Here is a 19,890-nt window from a genome sequence, read left to right on the forward strand (position 1 = left end):
CCCGACGCCCGAAGTCTCGCGACAGTTCCGAACCTGCCTTCGCTGAGGGCTGAGCTGCGAAGGCCGGCACAGATCTCGCGATAGCTCGCTCTCTTCCCCCCCTCCCCCCCCCGCTCTGGCGCAGCGCGGTCAGTTCCTCTCGCGATAGCGCTGGGCGGGAGGAGGGGGAAGGGAGCGCCCGGGCAGGGGCGGTAGCTTGCGCACTGAAGTCAGCGCGCGCCGGCGGGCAGGCGGGGGGGCGGGGACTATATAAAGGCCGGGGCCGAGGCGTGGGGGGGGCTCAGTCAGGAAAGCTATTCGTGCTGGACGAACGGCAGTCGCGGCGAGTTCCCAGCCGGGCGAATCTGAATTTCTCGAGGCGGAGCGGGACACCCCGAGACGATCTCTCGTTATGAGTCATGTGGCGGTGGAAAATGCCCTCAGTCTAGACCAGCAGGTGAGGGATGGGTCCCGGAATGCGGGCGGAGGGGAGACGGTGCGGGAGGCCGCTCCGTTAACCGGAGGGTGGCGGCGGACGGGGTGGGAGGAGATGTGCGGGGGCGGCTGCGACTGCGTGGGGCAAGGATGGGGAGAGGGCCGGTTGAGATTCCCAACCTGGGACTTGTTTGGCTCTCCGGCCCCCGGCGGCTGCGTCGTGATTTCCCCCTTTATCCCCGTCGCGTTTTTTTCGCCGGCAAACCCGCCCTTCCCCCTCTCCGTTTCCCCTCCGTTCCAACTCCGCCGGTTTGTGGCGTAATCGGTTGTTGCGCAGTTTCCGCCGTGCGGCGGCTCCGCGCCGGGTTTCCTCCCGCGGGGGCGCGCCATCACTGCGGCGGGGAGGGGGTGGGGGGGGGTAGCGCGGGAAGGACGGGACCACCGCTGCCGCCCGGGCGGCCGAGCCGGGATCTGCGCCTGCTCCTCCGGCCTCCTCGCCACGCTCCAGGCCCGGCTTTTGTGTGGCGACGATGGTAACGTTGGGTGCTGGGACCCCTGGCGGCGGCGGCGGGGAACGGCCGCGCGCGGAGGAGGGGGAGAGGAGGCGGAGGGAGCCGGGGGTGGGTGGGGGGAGGAGGGAGAAAGGCACGATAAATGGCAGCCATTGTGCCTCTGAGGGGGCGAGGCGGGGAATGGGGGAGGCCGACGCTTTGTGTTGGCGCCCCCTTCCCCGGGGAAGAGGCTGGGGGAGGGGGCGCTGGCGGCTGCCGCCTTTGTTCGAGCTGCGTCAGCGGAGCCCGGCAGCAGCGTTTCCCGCTCTTGGCTGCGGTGCCGCTGGCCCCCGGTGACGCAGTTGGGCCTGGACGAGGAGCGCTTCAGCCGGCGTGTGTCCGGACGGCTCCCGGGCTCGCGTTCTTGTTGTTCTTCCTTCACCCCCCCCCCCCCCCCCTCCCCCCCGCTCCTTTATTCCCTCCCCCCCCCCCCTTTTCCTCCTGCGTCTTCACCCCCCCCACTCCCCCCCCCGCTGGGCGGAGTCAAGGCGCAGGTCCCTGCAGGGGATAGTTATCTAATCCTGGGGGAAGGAGATTGCGGGAAGGGACCTCTAAGGTTGTAGCGAGGTCCAGGGCGGGCAGCTGGCGTGGCAGCCCGCGTCCTCGGCGGCCCGTAGACTTCGGCCGGCCCGATGCTTTGCCAGGCTCCGGCGAAGTAGGTCAGGGAACCGCTCCCCTCCCCCACCCACCACCGCTTCTCCCCCCCCCCCGCCCCCCCGCAAAAGATAGCACGTGACGGGTGCCGGCTGCCGGATTAGCTGGGCGGCTGCGGCTGCTCCCTGCTGCGCCGAAAATCCCAACCCGCAGTGCCGGCTGCACCGCCGCACTGAGATGGCGGCCGCGCCGGCCTTCGTCGCTGCGCCATCTCCGGATTTGGGCAAGTGTTGCCCCCACGGTAGAGACAGTGGGTATCCAGCGTGAGGAGATTTATGCAGCACTTACCTTGACTGCCCATGGAGAGGCACTTTTACCGAGTAGATAAGTCTTTGTTGTTTGCTGTTCAAATAAAAACAAGTCTTATGTTGATGCTTGTATCAACTGAAGAGATCAGATTTTAAGTAGTAGCTTTAAAGGAAAAGATACGAGGCCTGATATGGGAAAGTATTTCAGAAATCTACATGTCTTAAATGGCAGTGTGCACAACTGAACATCTGAAAGGACAATGCATTGAGATCTTTTGAATTGATTTGGGTCATATTGAAAAACATTTTTGTGCAGTTGGTCTTGCATATAATTTAATTGTATTTAAACACATCTTATTTTCCCAATAAAAGTTCTTAATCTTGTCCTGTAGACAAACAACTATAATAAGCTGGTGCTTCAGCTTAGTGTGTTGTCTACTGTCTTCTGCTGAAATGAGTCCATATGATAAGTTGACCTTTAAAACATTTGGGTTATGTGCTAGTAGTGCCCAAACTGAAACACCTTTTGGTAGATATTAGTGTGAGACTGAAGGCTGCAAATGAAGTTTTAGAAAAGCAAACAAACAAACAAAAATCTATTTGACCAAGTAATTGTAGGAAGAAGTTACCTGATGTTGTGTGAACAGTAGCTGCCTCAAGCATGAAGAATATAATGTGTCAGTGGTGTTAATGCAGTCTAAAGAAACAGCTTGGTCGCTGCAAGTGAAGTGCCCCGCTGAATTGGAATTATTTGGGTTGTAGTCTTTGTAGACCTTAACAAAAAATTGCCATTGATCTGACTGGGAATGCATTTGAATTGGCTGAAAGACTATTAAAAATAGTTGTTAAGCCTGCATATAGTGTGTGAAGCAGAAATCTGTGGTATTTGATTTGGTGGGTGTAAAGTACTCTTCTGGCCCTGCTGCCTGTATGATGCATGTTTATTGGTGAATAGGAAGACACTTTAAGATGGTATGGCCTTGAGTACTAGAGTTTTGGTGGTTCTCCTGTAAACAAATGTTCTTGCTATAAGCAAACATCACTCCAGCAATAGCTTGCCAGGATAGTGCTTGATCTTGATTGGCAAAAGGGCTTTTTTGTATCTTAGAATAAATTAATAATATAACATGTTGATACTTGCTTTATTTTTTTTTCCTAGTTTTCTGGTCTAGACTTGAATTCCTCAGACTCTCAAAGTGAAGGAAGCTCTTCAAGCAGTAAGTACATGCAAGTTCTCAATCTTACAGAGTTCAGAAATAGGGGTTTCATAGCTGTGAAAATTAATTTCTGAAGCAGAGACTTGCAGAGGTTGATGGGGAAGTTGAGGAGGTTACTAGTTATGCCTACTTTGAAAATGCCATATACTTTAGATAGGAGCACTTAATTTAGAAGTAGCATGGCATGCATAAATTTAAGTACTTAACTAACTTGAGAGAACTTAGTGTTCTAATTTTGTGTCTAGATTTTCTGTTGCCTGTAGTCAGGCAACTTAGGCCACTGATTGTAGTAGCAGTATGATGATCTGTTTTCTCTAAACATCCAGCTAGAGTTGAAATGTTTGGAGGTAAAACTTTTAACAGTTAACTGTACTAATTCTAATTCATTGAATGGAAACTGCATTCTCTTGACGTGCAAGGCCTAAATACATTAGGAAAAGGGGAATCTTTCAGGAATTCACATTCAGCTTGTGCCTGGTATGTTCTGATTAATGTTGCTTAGCAGACAGGTGTTTCTGGATTGTAAATGAAGAATTGTATTCAGAGGTAATTACATGTGGGTTCTGGTTTGATCTGAGCTGAACTGATGGGGTGGTTGAATTTAAGAAGGAAAAATACTGGCAGTAATAATACAGTGAATGCTAGTACTTGAAAGACCCTGAAAATCCTAAGTGGCTCAAATATCTGGCACCAGGTTAAGCCTTAGTGAGTTCTAGGAAGACCGGCATTCGTCACAGACACTGTAACATCCATAGATGGCATGTATGACTTGGTCAAAGAAATAGCAAGACATCTGTGCCTTTGGGGATGAAAAAAAGGCACCTGTTTAAATAAGTATACAAGAACTTAATCTTCACTGCCTCAGTCCTCTGAGAGAAGGATTTAAGAGCTGTATTAAAGGACTTTTGTTTAAAGACATTGTAAGAGGTCTCAAAGCTTGTGAAGAAAATTTTTTTCTAAGCGAAAGCTGTTGTTGGAAGGACTGGTATCTCAAAAGGTGCTAATGCTGCAATCTGCTAACACTACCTCACTACCTTTTTTTTTTTTTTTTTTTGTCCTTTAGAAGGCAGATACATTCCTCCTCACTTGCGCAACAGGGAAGCTTCAAAACAGGGTATGTATCAGAAATACAGTGGCAACGGTTGTAACTGGTTCTTGGCCTCCTTCTGAATCTCAAGGAACAGACTCTTAAAGGCTTTCATAGTACTGTTAGAGGTGGTTGTACAGACCCCTTGACTATTCTGTGCAAAACACTGCAACTTCTAGTGTGCTATTCTTTGTTCCTTTACCAGGTGATATTCTAAGCTCAAGTTCAGCATCTGACTGACAAAATACCTTCCATGTCTCATTAAGCAGTTAACTGTGACTGAAGCAAGATGAAGTCTCCCATCTTAATTTGAATAGCACTGTAATCTTGAGAATCAGTTTTCATGGATTTTGGGAGTACTGTTTTTGTTAGTGACTGTGATGTGGAACTTAGAATTTGACAATCATTTGTTTGGAAGAGACCCTCAAGATTGAGTCCAACTGAACTTACAGTAACCAGTTTTTTAATATGAGCAAATAGCACAGTTTCACTTTGTAGATGAATGTTTTCCACAACTGGCTCTTAAGTAGGGAGCATGAGAAACAAAACAGATTGTCGTTGTTTAGTTTTTTGTAGTTTTTATGGAAGTCCACAAGAGTATTTGCAGAAGGAAATGCATGATCCTGGTGCATGAAACATAAAATATATGATATAAATCATAGGGCTACACAGGGGTTTTGTGCTGAGAAATGGCCTTTATATCCCGCACCTGTTTTTCTAAACAAAATGTGATAAAAACCTTTCTGGAGTTTTTCAGTGAAGTGAATCATGACCTTTATTTGTAAGATGGAGATTGCAGATGCTGCAGTATGTTTTATCATGTCTAATGGCTTCTTTACTTAAAAAGGGAAAACATTTCTTCTAACACATACTGGAATGGAGGAACTAAAATGCTATGCTACAACTTAAGGAGTTGAAGTGTCATACTATTGGAGGACTTAAATCTCATTTCTTTCTAAAGCAGTGACTTTCACAGATTCTATTTTCAATACTTTAAGAAGACTCCATTAGGAGTGGGAGGAGGAGGAGAATATTAAAATTGTTGCTGATATGTCATAGTGCTTTTGTGTTATGTACTTCTAAATATGACTAGATAAAAGTGCTCCACCCTAGTTCTGTGTCATTTGAACAAACAAATGAGTCTGATTTGTCTTGTCTTTTCATGTGTCCAAACTATTGTGGTGTATCTGTTTGCTGCGCTTTTTTTTTTCCCTCCCCTAAAGAAAGCATGGTGTAAAGCACCAAATGATGAACAGCCTGTTAGGAGAGCTAAATGTTTTGGGGAAAGCAGAGCAACTGGTGGGCAGCTCAGTGCTCTTGACAGAGTCTCCTTAGCCTCAAATGTTGAGCAATCTTTCAAGAAATCGACTAGCCAAACCTGGGAGAAGTGTGCAGGTTTCACAAAAGCAGGAAAGAACTTGGCTTGTGGACATTTGCTGTTTGTAGATTTCCTTTCTCTATATAGTAATTTATAACAAACTACAGTGCAATCTTTGGGGATATTTGATATGAAGAGATACTTAGTCTTAATGTTGGGTTCATATTATGACCTGTTGCGTATAGGACTGTCACTGTCTGCAAGGTAGAATTCAAACATGAAAATGTGCATGCAATGATGTATGACTTTCTGGAGGCTTCAAGCGTCACCTTGCAAAAAGGTGAACAAGTCATGAAACTTAAGCCTGACACATGACTTGTTCAGTTAATAGAACATAGGCTGCCAACTTCTCTTGGTAAACCTAAGCTTTCAGAACTTCCTTTTAGCTTGGTTGAGTCCTGTATCACCAGACTCATGGCTCCCTGTGACAAAGTTTATAACTGCTGAATGAAAAAGCTACTGTTGCAGGTCAGGCCCCCAACTGAGAAAGTGGATATTGTCAGTACGGCGATGTAAAGCTGAGCTATTTTATAGGATTATTTGAAGTCTGTTAACACAGTTGTGCTTTGATAAAAGTAATGTTTGTTTCTGTTATTTACAACTAGATTAATGTTTGCTTCTTTGGCTGTATTAAAGCTATTCTGTATATTGTCTGTTCCTTGGAATCTTTAGCAACAGATTTTTTTCAAAGTGTACATGTTAGCAAGCAACAGACAAAAGAGACCTTGGATGACAGTGGTGTTTGACCATATAACAAAACTCTTGAGCAGCTTTACAAGTGTAGTAACCTGATAAAATTTCTACTGATGTAAAAATCAGATTATGTGGTAGGACTGTATTTCAGTAATCCAGTGCAGTTGTCTTGCTCATGTACCAGGACCTTGTGGACTTCTGTGAAAGCATTAATTAGCTTACTGCATTCAGAAACTTTCAAAAAGAAAAAATATTTTTTTCTCCTGTGTGTTTTTCCATTAGGTATCATCTAGAAAAAAGTAGTGTATAGTTTTTAACTTGGGTTTCTCTCCTTCCAGTTCATGATCGTATAGTAATTCATAGACACTATTAAAGTTGTGCAATGGACTTACTGACAGCTAAGTAAGAAATTGCTTAAGGCAGTGGACTTAATTTAAAAATAGCTGTTCTTTTTGTTCATGAAGAACTGAGCATCTTAATATCAACAGAGGAAGCATGCTAAGGGATCTGGAACAGTAATGTTTAAAACTCCTGCAGTGTTTTCTTCAGCTTACTCATTCCATACACCTGTAGATGTGTCCTTATTATAATACTAATGTGTTTGTTTTGCATGTGGGAACAAAACAGTACAGAACTGCAGGAAATAAGAAAATGCGTAAAAATATGTCCTTAGGTTACTTAATGGCAATTCTGTTTTTCATCTTTTCAAGCTGCAGTAAATGGAGCTGAGTATGTAGGGCTGCCTGGTCTGAAGTGTGCTTGACCTAATAACGCCAAAGCTTGTTGTCATGTCCTGGAAGCTGCTCTTGGATATTTAAAGGCTAGTCTGATGTATACTAGACCAAAGAGTAGATTTTAGAACTTAAGGGTCTTTTCAAACCTAAAGGATTCTGTGGTTTTTAACTATTTTCCCTGTATTTAAAAATCTGATGATTACTGCTGCATGTGGGAGCTTTTCAAGGAAGCTGACAAGGATTGGTGTTAGAGCATTATAAAATGTAAATTAAAATGCTGATTGAGGAGAAGCATTGACAGTTCTACCACTCTTCATAGGTGCAAGAAGTACAAAATTGTTCTGGAAGTTCAGACATCAGCCTTTGAGAAATATGTGCTGGATGGAATCTATACACATTTTTACAAAAAAAAGCTTTGGTGTTTTAAGGGATTTCCTAATAACTATTGCATTGTCCCATGATTATTCACTTCAGATAAGTCAATGCGATCCTCTATGGGTTGTGTCACTGGCTTTGATTTTCATTTGCCTTGTGTTCTAAATCATCATGATGTCTTCTGCTAGCTGGTTACTTATAATTGACTTTTATGGGCTATGCATTTGTTAAAAACTTGGTTTAGAAGTTGTACTACCTTAAAAAAAACATGGCAGGGTACCAGCTTCAGAAACTACTGTAGTGACAAGCTAGATGAGTAAGCTATTTGAAGTATAAAATTTTTACTCCTTTCTGGAACTTTTCAGAATGGGTAGAAGATCTTAATCTAGTGCAGAGTCAGCCCACTTTTTTTCACTAATGAGGGACAGTATCTATCTGAAGATGGCTCTGTCAGTACCACTGCTGTTAGAACTTGGCAGGATGACATAACCCAGTATCTTTAGTGGGGTTAGATGACTTCTAAACAAGCTACAAATAACTTTCTCATTAATTAATGAAGTGGTTATGATATTCCTGATCTTTTGTCATCTGTCTGTGTGAAGTTAATTTATCCTTAAGGACTAAAGTTAGTTAAAGCATTTGGGAGGTCTTGCAGCAAACCATAATTCTGTGTGCTAATAAACTTCATGTATTATTTTATTGTTTGTTTCGGTTAGCCAGACCAAATGAGTTCTAGTTACCATACTAGCTTTTAAAGTTCCCTCATGACTTGCACATGTTTAGATTTTGGATTCTGGGGAGTAGAATTTCTTACTTTAAAAAAGGGTTTGAGAGGAGGGGAATGGTGCTCTCCAGAGAACATCTAACAGGGGAGGCTGATTGTTGTAGCAAAGCATTTTCAGAGTGATAGGGCCTATAACAACAATTTTGTTTCTCAGTTGCCTTTTTTTTTTTTTCTCTCTTCCAAGTGCATAGATCTTGACTGAGTTTGTGCTGTGGAGCTGGCAAAAACATGCTCACCAATAGGAGTGACATTATTTATGTAGTTGTTTCACTTGTTCTCTGCCAGAATCCCATGGCTGAGACTCTGGTTGGGTCATACTTTAAGCTTGTAAAGGTTGGAACTAAACGAAAACTTTAAAGTTCATAGGCTAGTACCAAAGCAGTGTTGTACCAAGGCACTGTTTATTGCTCTGTGTTTCTGCCTACCTCCCAGGCCCTGGTAGCTGAACAAAAATAAGGCTTTTTATTTTATAGTGTTGGCAAGATTATTTACTTCCTATTCTACTTGGTCCTTTTTCTTGTATTTAACATACCTAAGTAGGCACATACGTGTATGTAGGTGTAAAAGGGCTGTTGAAAAATGTAACTGATTCTGAAGAATTTCATATGCCTTATTTCTGCATGGTGCTGTTAATTTGTTTTAGTTGTGTCAATCAGATTGTTCTATTTACTTGCAGTATGAGAAGACATTTTTACTTCCACGTGGATTTCTAATGCAACAGCTAATACCATTTATTAAACTGCACTGGAGGCTTCATTAAACTTAAAAAAAAATTCAATGCATCATCAAGGATTTGTGTGAAATTAAAGGGATAATGTAAACTGGAGTTGACAACACTAAGTGTCTTAATGTTTCTTCTGGTACTGGTCTTTCCAGAGTAGGCCAGGTAAATATTAGCACCAAGGCAAGTGCAGCGTTTTTAAAAAAGAATGTGCTTGTACATTAGTTCAGGGGTTTCAGCAAGTTTGATGGGCAATGGGAAATGTTTAGTCCCTGTTTGAGTGAGTCTTGCATCCCTACATCTTCCATTCTTGATGAACTGCCTGCTTTTCAATCCTGTAGACCTTCCAGGGAAGACTTCCTGGACAGCACTTAGGTTTTTCTTGTAAAAGCCTAGACCATGCAGTGTATGGCTAAAATATTGTTCTCTTCTAGGTTTTGATAGTGGTGGCTGGAGTTCTAGCAGAGACAAGGATGCATACAGCAGCTTTGGTGCACGATCTGACCGTGGACCAAAACCAAGTTTCTTTGACCGTGGAAATGGATCCCGAGGAGGAAGGCAAGTACTTATTTGTCTGGGTGGTATGTACAAAGTATGTCTCAGTTCTAGTAGTGCACCTGTAATCCATGTTAAAATTGGAGTTCTAGGTGTGAACAACAGGAGAGGATAGGAGGAACCTGGGAGGGGAGGAGTGAGAGAACCTTACTTCTAAAGCTACACAAGTTCAAGGATGGGAGACGTGCATGTGTTGAAAAATGTGCCCTGTAGTCTGCCACCAGCTGCTCACTGCAGCTGTAATGACTTGCTGACTTAAATATTTCACTGAAAAAGTCCTAGGTGGGTGGCTGCTTTCAGAAAAATCATGAAGAACTGTTGGGAGCACATTAAATATGTCAAATCGGATTTATTTTTTTTAAATTTCAATATTTTTTCTTGTTTAAAAAGTGTAGTTAATAAAACTGGGTGAGACTCTTGCAGGTTCTCTGCCTTACTTGATCAGTCTTACACACATCATGCGTTGTATGCACAAGTGTGGTGAGAGTGACCTTTATCGACTAGTAAAGCTGACGCTAGTCCTGTGTCCAGACTTTTCTCAAACATGATTTACCAGACCAAAAACTAAACAGTTGAGGTAAGGACTTCTTCCACCTTCTTTCCAAGTCAGTAATACAGGTGAGCTCCCTCTTTATAAATAATAATAATGTGACATATAATTGAGGTATTCAGTTTGGTCACATGTGTAGTGGGGGAGTAGGGGAACAAATGACAGCACTTGAGGGTTTTGTTTGGACTTGGAGATCTGTGTAAAATGAGGCGCAGAGAAATTGGGGAGTACTAAACAATTTGCCTAGGAGGTTTAAGTGGAGCTCCTTGGAAAAAATGTCAAAGACTGAGCAACTTAAATTGTAGCTCTGCTGGAAGATGACTGGCTCTTTACATTCGTTACACTCGACCAAATAAAATATTGATGCAAGGTTCAGTGTGTTAAGCTGAACCAAGCTGCTAAATTGTGACAAACTCTCCTGTCTATACTGTGGAAGAACATGATCTAGTGTGATGGCTGGGACTAAACTCACTTCAGTTGGTAGGTCAATAAGCAAGTGCAGATAATCTGATGTCTTGAATTCTTCTACAGTTGTATGTGTAATACACAGCACGCATGCTGCTAGATTATTACAGCTTTACTGTTGCATGTAAAAAGAATCCTGTTGCCCAGGAGTGGCGGCCTGATATTTTTGCTCTATTTAGATATGAAGAGCGTGGAAGAGGTGGCGACTATGATAGGAGTGGCTTTGGTAGATTTGACCGTGGTGGGAATAGCCGCTGGTCTGACAAATCAGATGAAGATGACTGGTCAAAGCCTCTTCCCCCAAGTGAACGCCTGGAACAGTAAGTAATGGCATAGCATAAATTCACATGATGGGGTCAGTTGATAAATCCAGCAAGTAAAATGCATTTTTTTTCCATTTTTAGGGAGCTCTTTTCAGGAAGCAATACTGGCATTAACTTTGAGAAATACGATGACATTCCTGTTGAAGCAACAGGCAGCAACTGTCCTCCACATATTGAAAGTGTAAGTTGTTTGTGTGTGTTTGTTTTAAATCTGTTTTGATGATGTATCTAATAGTGAACTGTTTTGTCTGTGAAACTTGGTGTCATGCTGTCTTGAGTTTAGGGAGGAAAGGAAACACTCTTGCCTCTCTACAGCTGAGCTGTTTTGCAGAGGAGGGTTGCATATGATGAACTAAGACATGGGAGAAGTTGTGTGAGCTTGTTCAGTTAACACCTGTAGCTCTTTTAACTATGTGGCTCGTCTTTAAACTTGGAAAGAAGTAGAAGTGCTTGGAGGTCCTGGTTTGTTGGAGCAACTGCTTAAGCATAGGCATTGTGTCATGCTAAGCATAGTATGCTAGTGTGTAGTCTGTGCTTCAGGCTTGACTGGCTTTTTAAGAATCACTTGTGTGACTGGACTGAGTAGATATCAGACTCCTGGTACCTAGCTCCTGAGTATCTGTAGAGTTAATAGGCTAGTTATATAGGAAGAGATGAAACAAAAGCTATTTTACCTGTGACTTCTTAGACTGAATGGTATGTTCCATGGTGGCTGAAGGGAAGGATCCCCTTCTGACTCTCTTGAAATTTAAATTTCTTGCAGTTCAGTGATGTTGACATGGGAGAAATTATTATGGGAAACATTGAGCTCACACGTTACACCCGTCCTACTCCAGTCCAGAAGCATGCAATACCTATTATTAAAGAAAAGAGAGACTTGATGGCCTGTGCTCAGACAGGTAAGTTAGTAAATGTTTACTGCTTAGTCCGTCTCAATAGGAGTAGGGTCTTGTATTCCTCAAGCTGCTGCTAAGAGGTCTGTAAGGTAGTACAACTTCCTGTTCAGAGTATACTGAAATACCTGCAATTTTGAAAATTAATGAACATTAGAGTCTTGCCACCACTTTAGATGTGGCTTTACTGGATTTAATGTGTCCTCAGAAATATTCAGGGCTTAAATTATATTCACTTCAGGGTTTTGTGGTGCTTAGTGATAAGTCTTCCATAGATAACCTCTACTGGCCAAGGGGTGCACTCCAATGGCATAAGTAGTATGTGTATATACTAGTGCAGATGTTACTGGGAGTATGCTGGTGATACAGGATTAGTGCTGTAGTTGACAGTACGGTACTTTTGAAAATAACTGTTAATAATACTGTATTGTGTCCTAATAGGGTCTGGGAAAACGGCTGCGTTTCTTCTGCCAATACTGAGCCAGATCTACGCAGATGGCCCTGGTGATGCATTGAGAGCTATGAGGGCAAGTATTCAAATACCCTGTCCTGGGAAAGCAATGACCAGTGTGTGTTCTTGCACTGTATGCTGATTTCTGTTATTGAACATAATAGTTGGGCTTAAATGTTATTGTTATTTTGGGTATGACAGACAAGCTTCTCAACTTCTGGAAGAGTTCAGCTATTTCCCTTGAAAAATACAGGCTGTAGGACATTTTTTTCCTATCGAAAGAATTGATACACATAACTGTCTAGAGAAGAGATTTCAAGTGGCTTGTTGTTGTATAAGCTTTAAAGACACATCCCTTGCTACAAAAAAGCTACTTGGTTACATGTGTGTATGTTGTAGTGATGTTAGGAAGTAACAGTTCTTATGACTTATTTCTTTGCTGCGTAAGTTTTGGATGACAGTGTAGGTTATAGACTGAGGTTGTACAGCTGTTAACGTATTAACCAACAGCTGAATCTTGGGTACTGTGGTGCAGTAGAGTCTTGAGATGCAGTGCTTAAAACAAAATGGCTCTCAGCCATGTTTTCTTTCTTGTTAAGACAGACTCAGTGACTTGTTTTCAATATTGCATAAAGTATCTGTTAGAATCCTCCGTGTATTTATGTACTCATTCGAAATACTGTTTTTCTTCAGGAGAATGGAAGGTATGGGCGCCGTAAGCAATACCCAATCTCACTGGTCTTGGCTCCCACCAGAGAATTGGCTGTGCAGATCTATGAGGAAGCCAGAAAGGTATATCTAGGAGTTCATAATTATAAAATAGCTTAGGTATGTTTTTTCTTGAAGCTAATTTACTTTGTTTTGTAGTTTGCATACCGTTCCAGAGTTCGTCCCTGTGTTGTGTATGGTGGTGCAGACATTGGTCAGCAGATTCGTGACTTGGAACGTGGATGTCACTTGCTTGTAGCAACTCCAGGACGGCTGGTTGATATGATGGAGAGGGGAAAGATTGGACTGGATTTCTGCAAGTAAGTAAAGTGTTTTTATCAATATGGTAATGACTTGAGAGCTGTGCCTTCTAAAGTGAGATCTAGAGTTAATGGCACTTAAGTTCTAGCTTTCAAACTGTGTAAACATCTAGTTGAGAACTTGTAGTCTAGTGTCTGTGCTGGTGTACAGCTTAAATAAAAGAGCTCTGAAGAATAACCTTTCTTTATTGCTGTTTAGGTACCTGGTGCTTGATGAAGCTGACAGAATGCTTGATATGGGGTTTGAACCTCAAATTCGTCGAATTGTTGAACAAGATACTATGCCACCAAAGGGGGTTCGTCATACCATGATGTTCAGTGCTACTTTCCCCAAGGAAATCCAGGTACTTTACAGAAGTTCAAATATTTTAACAGTTTATAGGCCTAAATTGCATCTGCAGAACAGAAAAAAAAAAGTACTGTTCTGATATTTCTTTTATTTTCTTTCATTTTTTAGATGCTTGCTCGTGACTTCCTTGATGAATATATCTTTCTGGCTGTTGGCAGAGTAGGTTCTACTTCTGAGAATATCACACAGAAAGTAGTATGGGTGGAAGAGTTAGACAAACGATCATTTCTGCTTGACCTGCTAAATGCCACAGGTAAAGACCAGTTTCAGATAAAGCAAATAAGGCAAAAGTGAGATGAGGCAGATCTAATGATTCTAGTAATAAGTGCTTGTATGGAGTGGGTGAATTAAATGGTATTTCCTTCATGTGCAGTGAATGCATTCCACTGACGAAGTGTCAGGTTTAAGTTGATGTAAGTTCTTTTTGTAATATAAAATGGGGAGTTTCCAGTGTCTTCAGATTAGACTAAGCAAGAGCAGAAGACTGAAATTGCCTTCACCAAGTGTTGTAGCCAAGTAGTAAGTGTCAATGCAGTTTTTTTTTCTGCTAACCTAAGCTTTAATTACTACTAGGCAAGGATTCTTTGACTCTGGTGTTCGTGGAAACTAAAAAGGGTGCAGATGCTCTTGAGGACTTCCTGTACCATGAAGGATATGCCTGTACAAGTATACATGGAGATCGCTCTCAAAGAGACAGAGAAGAAGCGCTGCACCAATTCCGTTCGGGCAAGAGCCCAATTCTTGTTGCCACAGCAGTAAGTGAAATCTGTAAAGTTTGAGGCATTAAGCATATTACTTGGTCTGTGGAATTCTACTGAGATTTGGTTCAATCCTTTAACTCCTAGGTAGCAGCAAGAGGACTGGATATCTCAAATGTAAAGCATGTCATAAACTTCGACTTGCCAAGTGATATTGAAGAGTATGTACACCGTATTGGTCGTACAGGCCGTGTAGGAAATCTTGGTAAGTATCTAGAATGTTTCGTGGACGTTAATTGGTACCCAAGTTGATACAAAATATAGTAATGACTAACCAGCAAATTGCAACTAAGTACTTGAGGGAAGCCTGTGTGGTGCCCCCTGTGACCAGAAGCTTGTTCACTGCTGTCTAGTCAGTGTGGAAGGTAACCCATTTCTTTGGCTAGTGCTTGTGTTGCTATTATAAAGCTCTCATACCACATGTAAGCTTGGTATGATTTTGTCTGTCAGTAGAAAGCCAGAGTTTTTTTCTTACTAGCTGTGGTGGAGTAATGATATTAAACAGCTTTCTCATTGAGGTAATTCTAGTGTTCTCAAGCTTGGTTATAAGGAAAATGATCTTGTGTCTGTCACAGCTGCAAGTGGAGTGGGTTTAAGTACTGTAATGTATTTGCTTTGTGTGGGGCTAAAACTGAATATTTACTCTAGGTCTTGCCACTTCATTCTTCAATGAGAGAAACATGAACATTACCAAGGACTTGCTTGATCTTCTTGTTGAGGCTAAGCAAGAAGTACCATCTTGGCTGGAAAACATGGCTTACGAACAGCATCACAAAGGAGGTGGCAGCCGTGGGAGGTCTAAGAGGTAATGGTCACAGCTTTGGTTAAAGGTATACTTAATCCATTGTTAGAGGCAGTTCTGTGACTTGCTTTCACTCCATAAATATAGACAAACTAGTGCAGTATAAACTGTGAGGTGCATCAGAGGGTGAGTTTAGTGTCTGTTCTAGCTTGTCATAAGGCAATTAACCCATAAGACTTTTCTACTCTTAAACAGCTAGATGCAGTCACAATAGAATGACATCTAGCAAAAATTACTTTAGAACTCTGTGAAAGCACTTAAATGCTAGAAACTCATACCTGTGTGTGCCAGAGATGTACCTTAAGCAACTGTTCTGGTGTTTAGGAGAAGGTAACACATGGCTGCTGACAAAATAGGAAAGGTATGAGACTTCGACTGCAGGTGTGAGGCCACTTGTAAAATGGTTTTGCTATGGAAACCTAAAATACTGTATAAACTGGTAATACAAAGTGATGTTTAATGGCTTAAAGGGGTGGGAGGAGAAAAAAGCCTTTCTTGTACTGTGATTAACATGATACGGCCACATTAATTGTAGTTGTTTTAGTGTGTGGGTTTTTTTTTTTCTTCAGAAGTATGCTAGATAAAGTAATTCTTAGGGTGATGTTGAACTTGACATGCTATACTGCTTGAATAGTAAATTTCATTGAATACTAAATTCTCCTTTGCTATCTTGAATGCCCTTTCCAAATAGCATTGGGATGCTTGTAAAGTGTGCTGCACTCAACACTTTTACTAGTTGTTCAGAAGAAATTTGGTGCTTGAATCTCAATGTCTGCAGTGTTTAAAACCACTGACTGAACTGTTTGTTTTCTTTCTCTATACAGCAGTAGATTCAGTGGAGGATTTGGTGCCAGAGACTACCGAACAAGTAGTGGTTCTGGCAGCAGTAGCTTTAGTAGCAGTCGATCAACCAGCAGCCGCAGTGGAGGAAGTGGCAGCAGAGGATTTGGAGGTAAGAAAAACTGGGCAGGCAGTGCTGGCAAATACAAATCCAGATCTAAAATGCTTGCTATAATAAAACTTCTTGAGGTAATGTTTAATTGTGAGGTCAGCTGGTGCTTGTTATGGAAAGTCTCAGCATCCTTCTTGAGTCTAGGCTACCTCTCTTGTGGATTAGTTTGTTGCTATTTATCTTTTCCAGAATTTCAGTTTAATCTGTGTGTGCGTTTGAGAGTGCTTTTGGATGGGTTTCCTTTAGTAGACAGTAGGTGGATGTCTTGTATGTGCCTGGGGCTATTTTCTTGTTGTGCAGGTTCAAGTCTTCAGTGGGTTAATTAATCATGACTTTCTTTTGCCTTTTGTAGGTGGTGGTTATGGAGGCTTCTACAACAGTGATGGCTATGGAGGAAACTATAACTCCCAGGGGGTTGACTGGTGGGGCAACTGAATCTGCTTGTGGCAGATATCCTACCAAAAAAGCTAATATGGAAACCACATGTAACTTAGCCAGACTATACCTTGTGTAGCTTCAAGAACTCGCAGTACATTACCAGCTGTGATTCTCCACTGAAATTTTTTTTAAGGGAGCTCAAGGTCACAAGATGGAAACAAAGGAACAAGTAGCCCTATCTTGAAGGTGGTTTTGAAGACTCTATTGCTGTAGTCAGGATTAACTCCCCTCCCACCCATCCCCACCCAGAAACTGCATTTATAATTTTGTGACTGAGGATCATTTGTTTGTTAATGTACTGTGCCTTTAACTTTAGACAACTTTTATTTTGATGTCCTGTTGGCTCAGTAATGCTCAAGATATCAATTGTTTTGACAAAATAAAAATTACTGAACTTGGGCTAAAATCAAACCTTGGCACACAGGTGTGATACAACTTAAACAGGAATCACTGATTCATCCATAATATTACAAAGAAACTTATGCGGTAGCCTGCATTAGGGCTTTTGGTATTTGCAGATTTGAAAAATAAAACATCTTGAAGCATATCAATGCAATTAGTTTCTAATGTGGCAAAACTGTACTAAGTTAAAGTTCTGATTTGCTCACTCTATCCTGGATAGGTACTTAGAACCTGATAGCCTTTAATAAGCCATTCCAGTCATGATGAGATGATGTATGGATACATGCATACATTAAAAGCACTGTTTTTGAAGTTAATGCAAGTAAATACAGCAATTCCTTTTTCAATATTTAGGCAGATCATTAATGTGAGCTAGCCAAATGTGGGCAGAACATTACAGGGAACGTTTAAAGGTCTGATAACTTGAAATAGTTTCTAGGAGAATTCATCTATTTAGACTTTTTAAAAATGCCTGCCATATGAAATTGAAATGGTAGAATGGCTGACCATGGCAGTGATTGGTCCTCCTTAAGGGCCTGACTGAATTTTTGGTCTAATAACGCATGCTAGTGTTGATGTTTTTTGGTCAAGAGGGTATGAACGGGAAGAATTATGCAGCAGGCTTTATTTTAATGCAGATTCACATTACTCTGTTCAAGCTGCGTGGAGATGTTAAACTGGCTTACTGTAGACTTCGTAAAACGGCTCCAGAAGAGTAACAAACAAACGTGAGATCACAGAGGTTGGAAATGTACATAAACTGCACAAGGTTTCAATTCTGCTATTAAAGTGCAGTTTTAGTCAGTTTTAGTTGCATAGGTTTCCATTGTATTTATAGTCTGTTTATGCTAAATCTGGCCAAAGATAAGTATTGTCCACCAGAAAAATGCCTCTGCCACTTGGAATTTCTGTGCTAACTTTGTGGCCAGACCAGTTAACAACTAATCTACAGTGGCATAGGAAAAAGGCAAAAATCTCCTAAAGTGCAATAGATTTTTTCAAGTGTATTGTGCCTTGTTCTAAAACTTTTATTAAGTAGGTGCACTTGACAGTATTGAGGTCATTTGTTATGGTGCTATTTCAAGTCTAGGTTTAGGCCCTTGTACATTTTGCCCATAACTTTTTACAAAATACTTCTTTTATTGCACATTCAGAGAATTTTATATATGTCTTGTGTGCGTGTCCTTAACTTCCAATCTTATTTTGTCTCTTGGAGATTGAACGCAGCTTGTTTAAGGAGAAGGAAATAGATTCTAAAACTTATTTGGGACCATGGGAATGATAGCTGGGAAGAAAACTATTTGCACACGACAGATTTCTAGATACTTTTTGCTGCTAGTTTTGTGTAATATTTATTGAACATTTTTGACAAATATTTATTTTTGTAAGCCTAAAAGTGATTCTTTGAAAGTTTAAAGAAACTTGACCAAAAGACAGTACAAAAACACTGGCACTTGAATGTTGAATGTCACCGTATGCGTGAAATTATATATTTCGGGGTAGTGTGAGCTTTTAATGTTTAAGTCATATTAAACTCTTAAGTCAAATTAAGCAGACCCGGCATTGGCAGTGTAGCCATAACTTTATGATAGTAAAACAAAAATTGGCAACTTAAAATTAAACATGCCAAGGTTTTGATACACTTGTCTTAAGATATTAATGAAACACTTCTAAACACTGATGTGAAGTGTCCAGATTCTCAGATGTTTGTTGCGTGAGTTTTGTTTAGTTGTGTGGTTATTTTTTTTTTTTTTTCAGTGAATGTCTGGCACATTGCAATCCTCAAACATGTGGTTATCTTTGTTGTATTGGCATAATCAGTGACTTGTGCATTTTAGCAAGTTTTCTCAGCCAGCAATATTTTCAGTTCAGATACACGGATTCAAAACATTATGCAAGAATGGATTTAAACTTGCTGAATGTGAAAATTGAACTTCAAGTCACTGTAGGTTTAGAATTGCTTATTGTATTAGTTTAGATGCTAGCACTGCATGTGCTGTGCATATTCTTGATTTTATTAAAATAAAAAAGTTGAACTGCACAGTCTTTTTGTTTGTGAAGCGTCACTCCTCTGGTTTATGAGATCTGTGGCCCAAGTAGTCTCATTCACGTGCAATTCTGGAAGCAGGTGAATCTAGTATGGGACACATCAGTGTGCTTATAAATGCCAGCTGGGCTCAGGGCAATAGCTGTAGCAACCTCTATGAGTTTACTAGAGAAGCTAACAAAGCAGATGTGGGACAGATAGGGAGACAATCTCATTTGCTTTTTTTCTTATAGGTGCCAAGTTTCACTGTAACAACATAATTAAAATATATTGAGCTCACACTTGGGCTTGATTCCTCAGCCATTTAATGTCAGGGACCTCATCTCACAGTTGTGCCTCTGGATTTAGCAAAGATGCTGTGCAGTAAACAGCTTTAATTTTGATGTGTTACTTGATGTGTTCCTAGGCAGCTTCACTGAAAACAAGTATGCAATTCTGTGGGAAAAGTGCAGTACAATACCCTCTTCCCTCTCCTCCAAAAAAAAGCATGCACCTTCTCCCCTTCAGTTAGCAAATGCATACCTCCATTCCAGTTTTGACTGTCTTCTAAAATGTACGCTATGGTATTGAGCTCTGATTAGACTAGAATTGAGGTTAAGTACTGGGAATATCCAAGGGGGTACAGTGAAAAGAGTATGTTAAGATGTTTCCAGTCTTACCTGAAACTAGGCAGAAGCCTTGTGATTTAGAAGGAACCTAGATTTGAAGTTCTGTGCTGAGACGGCTGTAGAAACTGGTGAATTCTGGTGAGTAAGGGAGAGGGGAGAAAGGAATGCCTGGGAACTTGTGATGCACGGAAGTGTGCTGCAAGCACCAGTAAAGGTGTGATGTGGAATTGCAGTCCGGGATCCATATGTAGTGCTCAGTGGAATCTCTTCTGCTTTATATACCACTGATGAGTAATGTGTATGGGTTTTGAAGAACCATGGAAAGGAAGAGATGATCAGCATGCTTACCAGGATAGCATGCTGGAGGATCTGCTTTGAGCACACTGAGTGTGGACCACACTAAATTTACCTGC

The 19,890-nt window shown here is 41.5% G+C and overlaps 1 protein-coding gene across 1 annotated transcript; it reads left to right on the top strand.

Moving 5' to 3' along the window:
• Positions 1-261: 261 nt before the first annotated feature.
• On the top strand, positions 262-18,863 carry DDX3X (DEAD-box helicase 3 X-linked). Its single transcript, XM_082046598.1, has 17 exons — positions 262-436; positions 3,027-3,084; positions 4,148-4,198; positions 9,291-9,414; positions 10,606-10,746; positions 10,831-10,930; positions 11,513-11,648; positions 12,084-12,169; positions 12,787-12,885; positions 12,961-13,121; positions 13,321-13,465; positions 13,579-13,723; positions 14,044-14,225; positions 14,316-14,433; positions 14,877-15,033; positions 15,855-15,982; positions 16,335-18,863. The coding sequence occupies exons 1-17, from the start codon at positions 392-394 to the stop codon at positions 16,415-16,417; spliced, it is 1,959 nt and encodes a 652-aa protein (XP_081902724.1). The 5' UTR covers positions 262-391; the 3' UTR covers positions 16,418-18,863.
• The last annotated feature ends 1,027 nt before the right edge of the window (positions 18,864-19,890 follow it).

Source organism: Streptopelia decaocto (genome assembly GCF_964273445.1).
Source record: "Streptopelia decaocto genome assembly, chromosome: 1".
NCBI lineage: Eukaryota > Metazoa > Chordata > Aves > Columbiformes > Columbidae > Streptopelia > Streptopelia decaocto.

Excerpts from the sequence above, each read along its gene's own strand:
- DDX3X (XM_082046598.1), top strand. The coding sequence starts at position 392 with ATGAGTCATGTGGCGGTGGAAAATGCCCTCAGTCTAGACCAGCAG. Across the intron at positions 11,649-12,083 it reads GATGGCCTGTGCTCAGACAG|GGTCTGGGAAAACGGCTGCG; the intron begins GTAAGTTAGTAA and ends GTGTCCTAATAG. Across the intron at positions 14,226-14,315 it reads CAATTCTTGTTGCCACAGCA|GTAGCAGCAAGAGGACTGGA; the intron begins GTAAGTGAAATC and ends TTTAACTCCTAG.